General features: G+C 36.2%; 1 protein-coding gene across 1 annotated transcript in view; it reads right to left on the minus strand.

Annotated features, from left to right (window-relative positions):
- The window catches only part of SNX25 (sorting nexin 25), a 55,626-nt gene extending 35,414 nt beyond the window's left edge, over positions 1-20,212 (minus strand). The window contains exons 1-6 of the mRNA XM_015831775.1: positions 19,691-20,212; positions 15,237-15,321; positions 11,714-11,930; positions 6,390-6,562; positions 5,646-5,832; positions 2,303-2,373 (exon numbers count right to left, since the gene is read on the minus strand). Of these exons, the coding sequence (XP_015687261.1) occupies positions 2,303-2,373; positions 5,646-5,832; positions 6,390-6,562; positions 11,714-11,930; positions 15,237-15,321; positions 19,691-20,212 (1,255 nt within the window). The remainder of the gene's footprint in view (positions 1-2,302; positions 2,374-5,645; positions 5,833-6,389; positions 6,563-11,713; positions 11,931-15,236; positions 15,322-19,690) is intronic.
- Between the last annotated feature and the right edge of the window lie 93 nt (positions 20,213-20,305).

Raw genomic sequence — 20,305 nt, forward strand, 5'->3', positions numbered from 1 at the left:
GAAGGACACAAAATTGGCCATTTAAAAATGTTCAGAACAACAAAGGTTCTCAAAATTGAACAAATAATTATTTTACTATTCAAACTTCAAGAACTCCATTGTTAATTTTAGTTTTTTTAAAAAAAAGAAATAAAGCACACAAGGATCTATTTATACTACCAGCTGAGACAGACATATTTATTTTTAGCTGCCAGTTTCTGCAGCTTCTGTTTATTATTATATGACATTTTAGTAAATTAATTCACATATCTTTCATACTTCTACATTGATCTTATTTTTATAAATAGTAAGAGTGTTCCTCTAAGAACACAAGCAATAAACTGAATAACTCATCAAAATAGAAAATGAAATTATGCACATTTAATAAATGCAAGTATGCATACATAAGAGGGAAACAGATCTTTTTACAAAAAGATAAACTGGACAAATAGAAGTTTCTTAGAAAGGAAATATTGTTCTTAAAGATCAAAAGGCAATTAAGGCAACAGAACCTACCTCAGGTAGAAATAAAGTAAGAGAAGCAAAATACACAACTCTTATTAAGAGTACTGGGATTGTAAATGAAAGTGGTTTCTTTGCTTTTGCAGAAATTAAAAAGTTTAAGACAGGCATTATTTTAATTATCCGTCATTGTTCTTATAATGAAAGTGCTTCACTTAACTAAACCTGAATCTTTTAAAACTTGACATCAAAGCACACATGGTATAACAACAACAACCACAACAACATCTTATCTATTGCCTGATGATTCTCAATAGCTTTGGATGTCTTTAATTGCTTAAAACAATCAAAGAAATCACAATCACATCAATAAAATATTTAGAATGATTAAAAACTATAGAAGTACACATAATTTAAAAAATGTAGGCACTGAAACAAGTATTAAAAATTCATTAGAGCATCATATAGTCTATACAAAATACTTTATTTTATTAAAGTTTTATTTTGAAAATGCCTGTAGTGCCTTAAGGAAAGCTGGTTTTGAGGAGCATGTTACAACACACTAAAATCAGAAAATTCCGAAACAAATAAAGCAATCAAGCAAAAGTAGCAGTCTGAAAAAAAGTTCCTCAACTGCAAAATGTTTAAAAATCACTAACTGAAAGAGGAAAATAAAGCATGTGTGTTTAGTGCTCAATTGAAGACAAATTTGGCCCCCTGTAATCCTCCTGAGGATGTTCCAAAGTAGGGGTCCCCAACCCCCGTCCACGGACCAGCATCTGGCCGCGGCATGCCAGAAACCAGGCTGCACAAACAAGAGAAGCCTCATCTGCAGACTGCAGGCAGCACACAAAACCACGCCTCCTCCAGTCCGCGAAAAAACCTCTCTCCACGGAACCAGTCCTTGGTGCCCAAAAGGTTGGGGGCTGCTGTTCCAGAGCACATATAGATCACACATAATTGCAAATATCAACTTTAGTTAACACTCCCGAGACAGTGCAACTGTCATAAATACATGCTTGTTACCAAAAGCCTAAATTTTGACCATGTAACCGTAAGTATGAAAACTGGTCATAAGTCAGTCATTGTAACTTTGAACAGTCAGTAAATGAATGGTTGTAAATCAAGGATTACCTGTAATAAATTACAAGGCTCTGACTTAAAAAGGGGAAAAATGGTTTTCTGCTGTGTCCAGATCAAACTTTAAACTGCCAGAATGAAGACACCTTCATGGCTTTGTCGTTGGTCAAAAATAAGTCATTATTGGTACATGTTTCTGGTAGTAGCTAACATACCAGCAAATGAGCTGGGCTCTGTGTCTCTCCACATTCACATGTTGTATGGCTAAGAGCTTCCACTTCAGCAAATCGGTTTTACACTTAGGCACTTCAACCTTCATCCTATTCAGGTCCTCCAAGTAGTATAAAGGAGATTGGATCCTTCAATCATATCCTCCTTTAATGTTATTAATTGCTAAGTGGTCTCCTTCTTCCATCTTTTAATTCGATTTTGTTCTTACCTACCCTCAAGAATGTTTGTTCTTGCCATAAAGCTTTTCCTATGTCTGACTCTGATTGAACTGGTGATTCCGCACAATATATCAATATTTTTAAAACCCTCACTGGTTTGAAAAGTCAGCTGCATGCAATATGTTTTGTTATTTTAAGGAAAACATTCCAGAAATCCTTAGACTTATTTTTTTAATAGTTGTCTAATTCCTATAGTACCGGATGCTTTGTGAAATCCATACCGTCATATAGAATTTTACAACTACAAATGGTCAGTCACTGTCATTTCTGCACAAATGATCATAAGCACAATTTAGCAGTATGTTTAAATGTGTCCTAAAAAAACAACTTACCTTTTTGGCGTTTCATCTGGGGGATGTTGCTGATAGTGGTTGCTTGAACTATTTCCACCATAATCTGATATCTGAATTCAAAAAGAAGAAAAGGCTAAGTTTCTGACATAATCATCTGTAAACTCAGTATTACATTTTCCAGAAATAATAAAAACTAGGGCTTTTCAGGGAATAAGACTGAGATGCTGATTTTATGCAATATCAAGGATAAAAAATTTGGGCTTTGCTCTGATGAATTCCTTAAAAAGATACGCATGTTCTTTTCTTTTGTAAAAAGCTTTGATACGTGTGTGTGTGTGTGTGTGTGTATCAGACTGCTTATTATTGTGGCACAGACTTTCTCTCTCATGCATAGACACCATCAAAACATTGAAAACTACTAAGAAATACTATAGATAAACCCACTTTATGTATCTGATATTAAACTGATGCCTCTAATAAAGCCTCTAATGAAGCCTCAAGTAAAGTGAGTTAGTCTTGAAAGTGCTCCCAGGCTTCACTTTAAAAAAATAAATGTTGTAGTCTTCTTGCTCTTGCAAATTATTTCACAGGTCACAAATAAATATTTTCAGTTCTACAACCACAAAAATGCATCACCCACACCCGTATGTTATTTTTATAGTTTTAAAACACATAATAATGTGCAGTTTCTCTTTGTAAGCTGGATCTAAGTAAGTTGCATAAAACTCAATTAGAGTAATAGTTTATAATAGTGGTTGCGAACCTATGGCACGCGTGCCAGAGGCGGCACTCAGAGCCCTCTCTGTGGGCATGCATGCACGCTGTCGCCCCAGTCCCGCCTCCCCCCGGTCTCCTCCTCACCAGCATCCCCCCCAGAGGAGAGTCGCCCCCAGGTGGTCTGCATGGAGCAGCACAGCCAAGGACATGGCAGCCGGGCAGCGGGGACAAGACTCCGCCCTCGCACCCTGTCGCATGCAGATGATACTGCAGGCCATGGAGGTGGTGGGTGTCCTTGCGGGTGGGTGAGGTGGGGGGCAATGCGGCACGGGGGCGGAGCGGTTTTTGGGCATTCGGTCTCTAAAAGGTTTGCCATCACTGGTTTATAATATTCAGATTTCCACTTAAATTCAGGTTCCTTCAAGTCAGTTGGGTCTGTTCTATGGCTGCCACCCTATCTACCACCTGGCTCACTTGCTACAGGGGTGGCTGGAGAAATATGACAGCTCTAAGGAAGTAGGAAAAGCTTGTACAACTTCCAAAATCCAAGCCGAAAGTGCCCCACTGCACTGCAAATACAGTCTTAAGACAGTGCCCTCCCAACAATGCTCTCATTAGTGCCAACTTCAAATCATGACACATCTCACCAATTCATCTACATCCAATCTTTCCAACACAGCTGCCAAATCTTCCATCAGCCTGCTCCCCCATCTTCCCAGAAACATTATGAAACCTAACTTTAACAGACGTAGGATGTTCTGCAGGGGATATCTGGATTCAAATTTTATCCACTGCCTGTAAAGTTGATAAATATCAGGACTATTAATATATTAATATAAATGCAAACTCTGTCTGTGCAGGAGGGTTTGGTATCACTTGGAATAATCTAAAACACAAGTAGTCCTTGCTTAATGACAAGTCTCTTGGTGATCATTCAAAGACAAAGGCAGACCCAAAAATTACTTACATCCTGATTCTGGACTTCCAAAAGCTGCACACACACACCCTGCACTCAGATGACTGCATTTATGGTGCTTGGCAACCACTTCACCTTTATGCCTGGTTGCAGTGTTTCAAGATCTATGACCACAATTTATAATTTATTTGTTTTTTTTGCTAGTATCCAATTTTTTTCAGCCAGTTTCTAACAAAAGTGCTAAAATAATATATGGATTTGCTTAATGAACATTGCAAAAAAGTCATAAAATCAGGTCCTGTCACTTGGATGCTTCTACTTATGACCATCATGACTGATACAAATTCCAGGCTCCATTACGGTTGTACGTTGAGGACTAATTGTAAACATTTTTTTAAAAAAAAATTTTTTATCAGAACATTGCTAAAATGTTTGAAGATTTTATTCTGGGAGAATAAACAGTTAAGTCAACCCTATATTATACATCTGGACTGACAGCCTTAGTTTCTCCTGAGTTAGCTTCTCAGAAAAAAGAAGACTACTAAGATGTCATCTGTCAATGATCAAAGACTGATTTTTTTTTAGTAGAATAAACTGGAAAACATAACCTGAAATATATGCAATATAGAGAGAGGACTCAGAAAGTGGATGGGGTAGAACCTTGAGAATAGTTTAGAAATTCTGTCAAATTAGAAGTCTGGTTGGGAAAAACAGAACAGCTCAAACAGGATAGGTAATGAAAACTGCCAGTATACAATAAAATTAAATCCCATAACCAGAATTCTGGCATAATTTAGAAATCTATCAAAACCCTACAAACATTTGTCAGTATATTTTACCAAGAGAAACAGTGCATAATGCCAGTTTTTGTGTTGTTAAACAATGTAACCACAGTTAGTGTTAGTTCATATGAAACAGCTGGCTAATGTGCATGTGTACAACTTTAGATAAAAATACAATCTGTGCTGGAGTTTATCTGCAGAGATGAGAACTGCCAAGGTTATACTGCTCTTTCCCATAACTGCCTTGTGCCTCAAAAAAGTATTCTGGCAAGGTTATCACTGGTAAAGAGTGAAATGAAAGAAAGATGGTAAATCTGCAAGAGACCAGATGTTGCCAAGTTACATACACCAGTAGTTCCAAACAGAAGGATCAATGCTCTTCCTCATTTTAAGGCTGAATAAAACCAAGAGTGCTTTTACCACTAAGTTTTCCCAAGATAACTCTTTACAATGAAAACAAATTATATTCAAAGAGCAATTGAACTGCTTGATCAAAGACACATTGTTCAGTTTATGAATTAAGTGAAAATTGTTGAAATGGCAACTTTAATACACTTTATGAGATAAATGTTGAAATCCTGAAAATTAGAACTGAAATTTGAAAGGGACCTGATCTAAGATATACAAGACTTTTGGTGTTCAAGTAAACCCCAGATTCTCTTTAATTTAGTTAGAAACTACAACATTATTTTATGTGGCTCAAAAAAGCAACAGGAATGTTCAGCAAGATAAAAATTCTTGGGACTTGCTGTTCTGTGGTCAGGAAACCAGAATAAGCTGTTTCAAATTCTTGGGTACAGAGATGTAAACCATATATAGGTCATATGTAGCCTATATATATAACTATGATAACATTAGAGCCATAAATACTGAAATATTTGACTTTGACACATTTAATCCACCTCCATTAAAGCAACAGAGGTGGGGGGGGAGTTGTTATGTTTCCTGGGAATAAATATTGAGATACCTTAATCGTTTGAGGAACTCAATATCTGAGTTACAGTTAATAAGCTTGATGAACTCTTCATAAGAAGGAGCATATGTATAGGCTCTCTTGTGACGCTCAATCAGCTGTTCTCTGTATTCCATCTGGACAAGCAACATGTGGTTGATGTAGTTTGGATCACTCAACAGTTCTACCATTGGTTTCAGTACTAAAATTAACAAAACAAAAAGAAAATATGTGTTAGGTAGAATCAATCCAACACTTTTAATAAGAATTGTATTTCAATATAGAAAGTTTATTTCTTAAAACATATAACTCAATTCTACTCAATACTCAGAAAAAAAAACCCCATTGTATTCCATGATGATTTTTCCTATAAGTTAAAACTGGACTTCTACCATTAATAGCCTTTACTGAAACAGAAAAAAAAGAGTTCACAACACTTTTAAAAATTGTGATCACAGATTTCAAATTGTGATTTGAGAATTAATTTACTATAATATTGCTAATCTATTCTTGTAAACATCACCTTATAACACTGGAAATTGGTGCTATAAGCTTTAAATCAGTTGATCAGTCAATTAAATCTTTAGAAGAAAAATTGCTAAGAACAAATTTCTAATTGGCTAGGCCACCAATTAATGCCATCCAGTATTTTGCATAACTGCTCAATTTGTATACTAACTTAAACAAGATAAATACATGTATAGCAATTTGGATTGAGACTATCAAATAAACTCTTTTCCATTGATATTTATTTCTCACCTTTTGCTGCAAGTATCTCTGCTAGGACTATACGCAAGCTTAAAGACTGAGCATCCTTTGATGGCAGAAGACAATAGACCAGAGTCTGAGAGCATGCTTGCAGAAATCTTGCCTCTTCTTCAGAGTTCCTCAAACAAGGATGCAGTAAAAATGGCCGTGGTTGTTCTTCCAATCTATAAATGAGATAATATCACTGCAATCAGACTTCAATCACCATTATTTAGAACTATCAAGCCAGAGAAAAACATGAGAAAAGCGTTCCTTTTGTTGAATTGTGTACTAATAAATTTCACAATGGCGTATGGAATAACTGTTCATTTCTCCACTACAATTCTTTGCCTTTTGCTTATTATTCTAAGAAAGAGAGAAAGAGATTTCTAAATTAGTTCTAGCCATAACCAGGAAAACACAAAATCTTGTGTTGTTTCAGGATAACGACTATTTCTTATAAAATCCAAATCTGGGCTAAGAAAAGCTGAAGTTTCCAATTTCTTTGTACTACAGTACATTAATTTATTGCAATTCAGTAACCTCAGTGGAATTTATTAAATTTATTCAAAGCTTTTACTTATGTGGATTTAATACTTAGACATTTACCATTAAACCTCTATCTTAAATTATTCAGTAATTTAAAACATTCTTACATTCAAGACCTGGCTTGATTGTGATACACCGTGTTTTTTTTTAAAGTCTATTAGTTAGGCGAGTACCACAGTAATGGTAAGCATTACAGTGCTTCTAGACATATTGGTTTTGTTTTACTTTTAGGCATTCAGTGGCTAGCAAATTATAGATATATAGTATCTGCTTATGAGCTCCATCTTAATCTTCCAAATACATTTCCCAAAGAGATATATGCAAGAAAGAAGTTGCATACAATGTCTATGAATTTACTGGGAGGTATACGGGGCCAACAACTGCTCCAACAATATCCTATGCTTTTCCATCCCTTAAATGTGCTCAAAGGCACAAAGGAAAGGAAAGGGGAGGGGAATTTCTCTATGAACTTCTCACATAACCAGTGTTCTCCACTACGATAGAGATAAAAGAAAGAAAAGGATAGGAGGTTAAGAGTGGCATTACCAGAAGAAATGGACTACACTGCCTTCCAACTCTTGGATAAGCTTAAGAGATGTTTTCACATTAGCTAATTATATCTCCCAAATCCCAAGTATAATCAGTGAAGAAACACAGACATTCAATTCTACATGCTATATCCATCTACAGAACCAGTAAACATCCAAGTTATTTTCAAATAAAATTATCACAAAATTGTCAGTGGATTTAGTTTTATTTTTACAAGAGAAATACATCAAATCTTCCGTATCATGCAAAAAAAGATCAAAGTATTGTGATATTCAACCCTGATACATTGAAAAAGTTTAAAAAGGGGATTTGCAAATCATTTAAACAATAAGACTATATAAAGAATTAATTTAAGTTGAACAGTTCAATCTTTTAAAAACTCTCACTTTTGCTGTGATTAAAAATAAAATATAATAATAAGGCACTATGTTTAAAACAAAAATGAAGCATAGTCAAGCAGGACAGACTAACTATTCTACTTTGATGGAAAAAATCAAATTAAACAGAAAAACAGCCCACAAGTTTATTTAATAGATCATTAATTTCTGAAGGGGGTAGTTTCATATATTCAGTAACAAATTACATTATCTCATTTACATTTTGATTAATATACTATTGTATATAATTTTCCATGTGCCCATGTGTTATTTCTGGCTTTTACAATCTGCAAATCCTGAGAAAGTAACATTCCATCAATCTTGAAGTGCTAACATATCATCATCATCATCATCATCATCATCATTATTATTATTATTATTATAGTTGATTGCATAGTCAGTCACATGTTTAGACTGGAATTGTCATTTTAGTCTATCTATCAAGTCCTTCCCAAGGACCTAGGAGAGGTAGATTTTGTTTGATGGTGTTGAAAGATATCATTCCAGGACACAAACTGTTCCAAGTAAAGCTGCCGATAGTGTACAAGTGGAGATCCCAGATGTTTTGGGATTGTACTTGACAATAAATATTCTAACTGAATAAGGCATCATATTATTTTGTTTCTTTTCTCAAAGAAAGTTTTCTTACATACATTTCTTATGAGAAAACCACACTTTTATTTTTTCCGTAGTTTCAAACTACATTTTATTACATTTTAATATAAAATTTATTAAGTAACATTTCTATTTTTATGGACATAATGGATGGCTTTAATTTCAGGGTTTTTTTTTATAAAAAGCCATCAATTTGCAGAACAACCTGTAATATCAATGTGAGATCTATTTAGCAAACATCCAGACCACCAACCAGTAAAATATGTGCAATGTAAGTCTGCATGCAGAGGGCAACTATACAAAAATATATTAGATTGGCTTGTGCTAAAAACTGAAAACTTTTTTACAGTGCTAAGTACCAAAAGACATAGCAGTAAAATATTTTACAACCCTGACTCATCTTCACTATACATTATTTTCAAAAAAACAAATACTAAGTGTCTCTGGGAACCAAGATGTACACTTAGATACAGAAAAAAATCAATTTACATTGATTTATTACTATAGAACTCAAAGAGGGTGTACTTTCTTTTTCACAGCACTGTATATTAGTAACTGGACCAGGAAAGCAAAAAAAAAAAAAAAATTTCAAGGGAACGTGGGTTTGTTTTATTTAAGCCTTTTATCTGTTTAACTCCATCCTTAAATCAAGATGTGTCTTTGAAGTTATCCTGATACTTCTTTACCTTGATAGATCACCTGTGATCCCTAACAGGCATGACTTGAAACTGAGAGATGGTTTCCACAACAATAAATCTAAATTTTTCTTTGACTTTTCTATTCTATTAGGACACATAACTTCATTGCTTTATCTGCATATCTCAGATACTTACGTTTTAAAAATTGCTAAATTAAAAGATGCTTGATTAGGAATTTATGGATAAGATATAATTTAGGCTAGCAACTGTAAAGAATGTGCAGTAAAACAGATGCTCAATTTGTTAAGGTAGACTAGAGAAGATCAATTTTCTACTTATATTTAGAATGTTTTGGCAGGCATTAAGATTTACAGATAAAAATCCTCTCATGTTTCCCACATTTGCTACATGCATTAAAATGAGTGTGCTGGAAAAGCTATTAAAGGAAGGCAAAGGATAGAGTACAAACAGTACTTCAACTATCTTTCAATCTATTTCTCAGGTGAATTTGATTTCTCTACACATTTTTTAAAGCTGTAAGAATATCAATGGCAATTAAGCAACTTGCATATAATTGTCACAAGATATGAGAATGTTCAAATCATGTAAGTTGTACTGAACATGTAACTAAAATAAACTCATATCTTTAATTACTATCAAGATCAGAAAAAAAAAATGGGAGTGGGCTGTGGCACAATCATATATTAGCTTTCTGGAAACAAAGCAACATTATGCACATCTTTTTAGTAGAAGTCTGTGTTGAGATTTAATGTAGGAATTATTCCACAACTGCTATTTCAATTACGGAAGAAAGCTAACTTCATCAGAAGAAAGTAATCTATTTACTTGCATTACCTCAGTAGGATTTTAGGCAGAGAAAGATAGATAAACAATCTCTACAATGCATGAACATAAGATGCAATTTTAGAGCAGTCTCAATTAAGCTTTTACTTAGAATAAATGAATTTTTTTTTGCTATGATACTTCCAGAGAACATAATACTAGCCATTCTTTTAAATCAGGTAGACTCAATAAAGTAAGATTATCAAAATGACTAAAAGCATATATCACCACATTAATTAACATCACTTCTTTCATAATGGTCCTACTTTTCTGCCTAAACCACCTTACTAAATAGGTTATAGCAAAATAAACCCGGCTGCCAATTTTGCTATTATTTCAGGGCTAAGTCATTTTGTATTCTGCTCTGATAATTTCCCTCCATGTTCTTGTATGTGATGCTGCTTTTTAATCCAATTAATTGGCTTTTTTTCCTCTTTGTACATTTCCTGGAAAACTCTGGTTTATAATTATCCATTGAGTTTCAATGACCTTGAAACTCAATTTTCTAATTTTCGTACTACAACCATTATTAAATTATGCTAACTTAAGACTGCTACTCAATTATTAAACCATTTTAAATAGACAGGAAGAGGAGGGAGTGAAGATGAGGAGAATCCCAACCTTTTTCGACTAAGTTCTGAACACAGATCCATGCTCTGCATCTTTTACTAATACAGTCTCTTGCCACATAAGATGCAAATGACATGGAAACTCACTTTTCCATAAACTGCTTTAATGAGAAAGTAGACAATGTCCCTGGATAGGAAAGAGAGGCTATCAGGCACCTTCTTGTAGTAGTAATCCTTTCAACTACTCCAACCAACCATTGCTGTAATGTTCAGCAGAATCAAAAAGGATATCTAAAATTACAACAGAAGATATCATTGCAGTTCATATAAATCAGTGGTCCCCAATCTTTGTGGCTTGGCGGATCAGATGGGGAGGAGAGGGGAACTGGGTTGCATGAGTGGCGGGCCAGCACACATACGTGTGATTGACTGCCAGCCTGCCGCTTGCACAAGCTGTGCGTGTACACGCTCTGGCCAGCCACTCGCGTGGCCAAATTCCAAATAGACCACGGCCTAGTAGTGGGCTGCGGCCCAGAGATTGGGGACCCCCAATATAAATGACCCTGGGAACAGATATCTGAAGATTTTAATCTCTTTGCAAGAATAGAAGGAATGAGTCAGGCACCCATGTCTGAAACTACCTTAATGTATACTTAATGCATATTTCTCAGCCTGTGCCATATAGGTGTGTTGGATTTCAAGTCTTATAACCCTAGTTAACATGATTATTGGTTAAAAAATGTAAGCATTAATGGCAAAAGTTAATATTTGTTAAGCTCATTTGCCCAACTTTAATAAAGAGCAAAAAACTGAGTTATCAAACAGAAGAAGTATATTTCGAAAAATAATTATAGATATATTATATGTTCTTGAAATTTATAAAATTCTATAAACAAGCCTAATCATATCTCTGGCTTTAGTGAAATCCAGGATTTGAATCTCTCTGGACCAATGCTGTGCTTGAGCAGACCATCTGTAATTCAGCAGCATGATACCGAGACAAAACGCCCAATATTTTGGACCTGCTTGCAGCACCCTTGTCAAGAAGATATGTCATCACTGACGCTTCCATGAGTACTACCTCAAAGTTGCTTTTGCCATCTCAACACAATTCAGACATAAGCAGAAAAAAAGTAACCATAACTAACGCACAAATAGAAAAGATACATATGTGTGTTTGTGGGATGTGTTATTACCTGGCATTGGCTGCTTTAAGATCACAGAAATGGTTGAGCACAGCTTTCACTACATCATTGCAAATGATTCTAACTACATCAATGTGACTGAGCCTGTGCCGCAGTTGCTTGGCAGCTTCCCAGAAGTCTTCAGACAGTAGATGATACAGCTGTCCTTCATCTCTGCTGAGGTTTCCATACCAAGACAAAATGTAATCTCGGTAGATGTAGTCAAACACTGCAAGAAAGAAAAAAAATATCAGGATGAATCCATATTTAACACCTCCCTGACTCTGCCAAGTCAGGCAGGAACTATATCTGAAAAAGCTGCCAACTTTCTTTTTTAACATTTACATTTTCTTCCTTCTCTAAAATAAGAATGGCAATCTTACAACACAAGAAACGCAATCCAAGAAAAAATTACTGGAGATCAACACAGAAAGGCCATTAAGTGGATTTGTTCAGCCAGATATCTGAACAGAAAGTCCAAGAGACTTATCCCAATCCCATGCTAAAAAACAACACCATAACTGTTGGAACAAAGTAGATCTGTCAAAAATGCATCATAAGCAATATCAAGTTCTATTCTGGGGAAAAAATATCAAAAATGATCAGCACCTACCTTCAGCCTAACAAATTTATTTCTCAATTCTCAATGTCTACTGTTTTGCATATTTAATATAAGGCTCATAAGTATAGAAATATCTGTTCCTATAATAGTTGACATCGTGTAGCATTCTACTTTTACCTCACCTATTACACTTGAATTGATTTTGGTTATCAAACTTACAGTCATTTGATGAGTTGATTCAAATAGTGTATAACCATGCTTTTACATCTATTGCAACTCCTTATTTCTATAATTTCCTAGGAACCAGGATCTTCTACTCTGGTTGCTCTTCCCTCCCCCATATCCCAATGCCTGAAAATTGGTTTTATAAGGAACGGCTGCACCAATAGCAGGATCCTACAACTGATTCTTTCCTCTCTAGGAATTCAATACTCATGAAGGTTCCAAATGAACAATATCAAATATTAATGAACTCTTCTAAATCAATATATTTAACATTTTAAAATAATAATGCATCAGCACTGATTATTCTCATAGAGAAAAATCTACTGTATGTTGTTGCTGGTCCTGTTTTTTTCTGAATAAATTGCTTCCTGCAAAACTTGCATTTTTCTCACGGGTTTCATCCCACCAAGGGTAGGTAATGCCTATTACATCAAATTTGACTTCCTAAATTAAACCTTCCTCTTGATACCTTATATCTGCATAAGGACACTGGAATCTATTGGTCATATAACTGATTTATTCTTTTCTGTATTTACATAATCTATTTTTTTCTTTCACAATCTTAGGATTGGGGATCATTCAATGAAGCTGACTAGAAGGATAGAACAAAAAATGGTTTTTTTAAAAAAAAAATTGTAATCAACTCTTGAAATAGATTACTACACGATGAGAAGATGACCACTAACTTGGATGGGTTTAAGATGACAATCTATCAAGGTTATTAGTTTTAAAACTCAATGTAATCTTTACCTGGGGCTGCATGTTTCCAAATCATTGCAGGGGGACAATAACGGGAAAGAGGATATATTTCTAATTCCTCCCTGTAATCACTCCAGAAGCATCCAATTAGCTACTGTGAGAAAACAAATGCCAGACTAAATTGGGTCTGGGCACAATCCACTCTCATTTGGTCACTTCAGCAGTATAGAATTATCAGCTTTGTTGATTTGAATCTTATAATAGAAGCCAGCACAATAGACAATAAGAAAACACACTAAGAACTATTCTGATAATACATGCTGCCCTTCACGTGTCTTCAGCTGCTAGATACTTGAATGGTACTGTCCAGAAAATTGTCTAGTATCTTCCAATTTGGAACAAAAGAGGAACTTTGCTGATAATGTAAGATTGGGAGGCTAACAATGGAGACTATGCAGTGATGGCAAGACTGAAAGCATACAGTGTATCTATAGTGGAAATCCAACCAAATTTGAGCAAGAATGACTCCCATATACATTACATATTATATAGGGCAAATTTAGACACTTGGAGCATGATTTCTAGAAAAAACTAATGAGACCAATCAAAAATATTACATGAAAAGACTTAAATAGATACTAGCAATAATATATAATGTTCAAAGTATAAATATATAGATTTTGCTCAGCAACTGGAGAAACAATGAATAGAAAAATGTATTACTAGAAAAATTGCTCAAAATTATTTTAATCATCTTTTGTATTTTACCCTTGTGCTATTCAACTGTTAATAACTAATGTAAATCTTTTGTTTTTCATTATTCTAATAAAAATCTTTTTTTTAAAAAAGTGCATTGTCCAGTAATCAGACAGCTAATTCATAATTCACTAGAGTTCTTGATCATTTAATCAACAGAGCCAATAGGATTTATGTATTCTATAATTAGGATAACAATCTGAGGCCCCTGGATGAAACACTGGAAGTTTTAAACCTTTTCTCCCAAAAAGCCCTTTGAGTAAATACACCCTTGTCCTATGGATCTGTAGTGCTAAAAAATTATTGTGCTTAATGCTGCATCCCCCATCTTCCTGGTGTCTTACGCCGTAATCCTAGAATGTATGAGAAGTAGGGTATTTACTGATACAGATACAAATGCTTTGGTTCTCCTTCTGTCATTGAGGCTTGAGACAGGATTGTGTATATTCACTCTTTAGAAAGCAGCTGTTAATCTTGTGAATAGCAATGGCATAAAAAGCTAAAGTCTAAAGACTTTAGACTTGGTGTCGATGTTGAAGGCATCAGGATAGAACCTGGGAGATTTGAGTTCTAGTCTTAGGCACAAAGCCAGATGGGTGACCTTGGGGCAGTCACTCTCTCTCAAGCCTAGGACGGAGGAAGTAGCAAACCACTTCTGAAATTTTCCCAAAGAATACTGCAGGGACTTTGTAATAGTGGTTAAAGTTGAAGGCATGGGGAAAAAAAGAATGATGAAGAGGCAGTATACGTTATTGTTTACAGATGTCAAACATGGAATTTCTTATTCCAGACCTGCCAAAGTCATCATTATTTGGCAAGGATCATTTTGGCATTGGCAAAGCAAGCAAGTGCAATGCATATTCAACCCTGGATACTCTTTTTTCCTAACTTGTAGAAAATGAATACATTTTCCAACTGATAGAGTTGTAATATGCATTTTAAGAATACTTGAGGGACCTTTGTATAATTTATGCCAACTCATTATTTCCCAGAATGAGATAGATGTGGACAGAAATCAGGTAGCAAAATCTCAGATGCTTCATTATTTCAAAATGCAAATGACATAAACTCATGCAAATGATGCAATTGCATCACTTACATGTTGTTATGCAAATTGGAATAGAAATTCAGACTTGAGTCTATGATATTGAAATCTGGTAAACAGGTTTCAACTATTTATGATGAAAATAAAAGATGTTGAAAATACATGTAATTCTTGCTGAATGTTCAAATTTGAGCAAGGAGAAAGATAAGAGTATGAGATATTTCAAAAAGACCTTAGGAGACTCCTACCTTCTTTCAGAGCTTTGTCCATGTTATGAGAAATTACCACTCTCCTTGACTGGACTGGTTCTTGTACATTTCCAGATATGAGGTTCTAAAAGCCAGAAAAAGATGCACCCATAATAGACATGGTTGAATACTGCACAGAACAAGAATTGACTAATGCATCCAACACAAACTGTGCTAAGTCTGATATAATGTACAAATTATTAAGTACAAGTTATCATAATTAATTTCCTTCCAAGCTAATGTTTATGCAATTTTATATCATAGAATCCATATCTGAATTTGGTTTTTTAAAAACTCAGTAGATTATGTGAACATTAAAAAAATCAGTTTATATCCTACCTTACATATCTGTCCTTCATAAAGTGTCTCTATGAAATATAAACAATTGTAAATAAAATGTGATTATAGTACATTTAAATATTTGAAAATAAAGTATACTCCTATACATAACCTAAAAAGGGAAATATCAGTATTTCATAACTGAAAGACATAGGATACAGGGATGTTCTCTCTTTTCTTACTTATTACTGTAACATCTATAACTTACTGAATATCTATGGGGACACCATCCCAAAAGATGGGCTGCTGAATGCCCCCGAGCCTCACCACTACTTTCTCCAGCACAAACACTGCTTCACTGGCCACAGAAGAGCTGAATAAGTGAGCCAGACATTCTTTTGCAGCTCACTGGGAAGATTTTTATTTATTTATCAGTGTGGTCCTTTCCCCTCTACACACTGCTCAAGCTTGGTCTGCAAATAGATGATTTAAAAGACGAGTTTATTTTCAAAGCACTCGTGAACATTTTAAATGTTGCCCCAAGGATACACACAAAAATCTTGACACGATAAAGATGAACAATTACATAAAAAATAGGCAGGGTATTTTATGAAAAAGTGAATCTAAAAGAATACTAGACTTATTGGTAAAGAAAGCAGCCAAAACAACAATTATCAAGGGACACTCAAAAAATGAGAACTATGCAAAACTATGATTTTTTTTTTAGCTGAGCTACTTTATCAGAGCTGAAGCTGTCAGTCCAAGGTTAGAAATCTATAGGCAATCACTTGCCCATCTATCCTATCTGAATGGTTTCTACAGACTAAGAACAAGAAACCTTCATTCTTGAAATCTAGAAGGTAAAAGTAATGTTGGGTCATTATCCAAAGATAGCAGTTATCAGCAAACTCTCTCACTTAAGAAACCTTTTGCATTACTAAGGCCTAATTAGTTATGTAAATATACAAATCAGTAAAAGAATTGTTCAGTATAATGAATAATCTTGCACACAAAAACAGATTAGCCAATGAACTATTGTTAAAGACTCAAGACTAGCAACCACAATGTTGCAGGTTCGTAACTTCTGTTGACTTATATGCAATATTGTTCCACGAGGTGCAGCTGGAATACATTACAAGGATGTTTAAAATACTGATTTCCAATGAGGCTGTATTAGTAACTGTGTTTTTAAATCTTGGCAATAACATCCTTTTAGATACATCCTTTTAGAAGATATCACATCCAAGTGAAAATATTACATTCAACAGATATGGTCACTTATTTGAGTCTGCTAATTATGGTCAACACATTTGATATCATAAACATCAGCCATTAAAGGTACAAAAACAACAAACCAAAATGGAAGGGCGGTCATATTGACAATTATCTATAGCAAATTATTACATTCTACTCCATAATATATACATGGCAAACATACATACAGCACATCCCGCATTAACACAGTAGCATCACAACATTCTCATCTAATGTACATATTAATGTAGTTAGAAATATGTAAGATAAATGTGTGCATATATATAACATACAAAAGCTGCTTTTCAAATTCAGATTCTAATTGATATAGAATCAGATTCATTAACAAATTTTTGAGTTTTATATTGGCAGTTTTTCTTCAGATTTAATTTCTATATAAAATGTACAAAATGTTGGCGCTCAACAAAACCATAATCATTCTGATCCTGGGTACATGTAATCAAAACCATAACAAAAAGATTACACATCAAGATGCATAAAGGAAGTAACTGATGAGAGTTTAAGTAAGTAGATTTGTACCTGGCTAGGACTTGGATTAGAGACTTTTAGAGAGCTCTTGAGCTCTAAGCTTTCCCAAAGCTGAAAAATATTCTAGAAAAAGGCAATGTAAAACCACTTCCACAGTTGCCCATAAAGTCACCAAGAATCAACTTCAATCTGAGGAAAATTTAATCTCAAAATAGAATATATGGAATCTGTCTATGGAGATTCTCAGCCATCCAGGTCATGATTGTCCCAAAGATGCTTCTTCAAGGGTCAACTGGACTTTTTCTTTGAAGATGTTAAGCTCATCCAAGAAGCTTCTTCAGCTCTGACTGGATGGTCGGGAATGGAAGGATTTATATTCCTTGCAGACAGCTGGTCATTTGCATTCTTTTAAAGAGTCATTGAGGCCACTTGGAGATTTATCTGTTTCCTCGGGGTCACCTTAGTGCAAATGGGTGTGCAGCCTTCTTGGAACTGCTGAAAGGACTGTGTTGTAGACTGGAGATAAATGTCATATTCCTTCCCCTCTGTTGAAAGAGGGTTGTTCAATTTTGACATTGATGGCCTCTTTGATCCTTCTTTCAAACCAGCGGTCCTCTCTGTCCAAAATGTGGACTTTGCTGTCTTCAAACCTTCCTCTTCAAATTATCCCCACAACAACTACTTTGCTAGCTGTGGGAAATATTGTGAGAAAACTAGCCAGGAACATCCAGCTAACTCCATGGCTAAAAGAGAACTGTAGCTAGGTTTGCTTAATCAAAATCCAACACTCTAATTGCCATACCCCAGTAGCTTTTTTTTCCCAATAATAGTGATAATATATTATCAAGCAATCCATTTGTACCATAGTATCCTGTATGTCCAAAATAAGTTGACTTTACTACAAAAACATTCTCAAATTAATTTTACTTGCAATTCAGAACTAGAAGGATCCAAATTTTAAAACTATTTCTAAGTAAACAAATTACATTTGTTTCAATATAGAACTGTTCATTCAATGGATTTAGAATTTGGGATGCCCTTGTTCCTGCACAGGGCTGGGCTGAACCTATGGCAAACTCTCTATGATCTTATGGTAATTCATCCACTTAGATGCTAGCTTAAAATAACTCAAAGCACATTTAATCAATAAAATCTGAATCTCTATGGCAGACCTGACTCTGGCACAGCATACCTACAAACTTCTGTATACTAACCCTCTACTTTCCCTCATTCAAACTGTTAACAACCTATTCTTTTCCTCAGGCTTTGAGCTAATGTGGATTGTTTTGCTTCTCCTGCAACACTTTGAAGGGTTTTTTAAAAACTTTTTTGTTCTCAACTGTTTCAATATTCTAGGCTGCATATGTATTTCTACAAAAATGCTATAGAAATTAAAAGATAAAGAGCACTTTATTGCCCAAAAGATTTTAAATTTTCAGGTCACAGGCATTGAGTGGTTAAGAAAAAACATGCCCACATGTTGTTTGTCAATGTGCTAAAAAATTACTACTTCATTGCTTCTTTTCACCATTTGTTCCAGACTGAAGAGCTAAAACAATACAAAGAGTTCTACAAGTTTGTAAGTTAGCTGTTATGCAGAGGCACACAGAATCTGTTTAAATTAAAGGTATGCAATTCTCAAATTGCAAACTCAAGGTTTTTCAATGGGTTTGCAGTGTTTGTTTTTATTTATGACCCAGCAGTAATCAAACATCTGGTCATGCTAGCAATGTGACCCATCTTAATCCTGCAGGTTAAGTCCTCCTTTAGCAACTGCCTCATTTAGTAACCATTCAGTTATGACACTGATGAAAAATGCACTTTATGATCAGTTCTCACATTTACAGCCTACACCCCCTTTGTAAAGCAAAGGAAAGCTGAAACAAGATAAGCACAGTTGCAGTTTCACTTAGCAACTGCTTCATTTAACAACCGAATTGCCATCCCAATTGTGGTCCCTAAGCAAGGGCTATGTACCGTGAAGGACTGTGCTCCAAAAATGCACTGACTTCCCAGTCACACCCAGGTGTCAGAAAGCTCAACTTTTCCAAAGTAACATTTTTCCAAAGAGGGAAAGTGAAAGTCGCACACCCACCCACTCACATCCCCTCTTCCCATTTTTCTCGACCCTCTGTAACAAGTGCAAGGGAGCTTTAATGTCAGGCAACAGTGATTTACCGAAAGCCCAGAATACCTGAAGGCCTCTAATCCCCAAGGCAGAGGACAGGTAGCAGATGGGAGGTCTGTGGTGAGAGCTCGCTTGTTTCAGAGATTCAAGGCACTTGGATCCAAAAGAGGGCTGAGCCAAGATGCTTCCCGGCTTAAACTCAGCCCTGTTTCCAAAGGGGGGGGGGGGAAACCACCAGCCTCGAGTCGAAAAGTGCCGGGGCTGAGAAGCAAAAACAACCGGTCAGTGAAAGGCAATCGCTTACCCCGGCAGCTCGCCAGAACGACGCCGCGCTCGCTCTTCCCAGGTAACGGCGCTTCCAGGCGGCGAGGAAACCCGGCGGGGGTCGGAGGCGGCCGCGACTTTGGCCCCCCAAAGCCAGCAATAAACCGAGTAAGAAGGCGCCGGCAGCACAAACCAGGTACAGGACAAGCCGGAGCAGGAGCCAGGCCACGTACAGCTGTCCGCCGACCTCCTCCTCCTTCTCCGGCGGCGCCTTCTGCTGCCCCAGATGGAAGAGGAAGACGGCCAACCCCACCATCCCCAGTCCGGTGGCCAGCATGGAGCGGCTCCACAGGATGGGAGCCTTCGCCGCCGCCGCCGCCGCCGCCTCTTCTTCGTCCTCTTCGCCGTCGCCTTCGGCCGGGACGCTGCTACTCTTCTTGCAGGATTCCCCGCGCCCGGGACTTGGGGCTCCAGAGGCGCCGGAGCCGACCGCGGCGCCTGCGGATTCCACCTGCCCGCTGCCCCTGCCAGAGGAGGTGTTAGCGCCAGTATCGGGGAACATGCTGCTCTAGGAGCCGCCGGAAAGCAGCACATCTCCCGCGCCGGGGCCCTCTTCGGAAGCTTTCGGTTCCCCCGTTGAGGGGGATTTTCCTCA

The sequence above is a fragment of the Protobothrops mucrosquamatus genome, unplaced genomic scaffold (assembly GCF_001527695.2).
Source record: "Protobothrops mucrosquamatus isolate PMUCROS unplaced genomic scaffold, P.Mucros_1.0 scaffold_280, whole genome shotgun sequence".
Lineage (NCBI taxonomy): Eukaryota > Metazoa > Chordata > Lepidosauria > Squamata > Viperidae > Protobothrops > Protobothrops mucrosquamatus.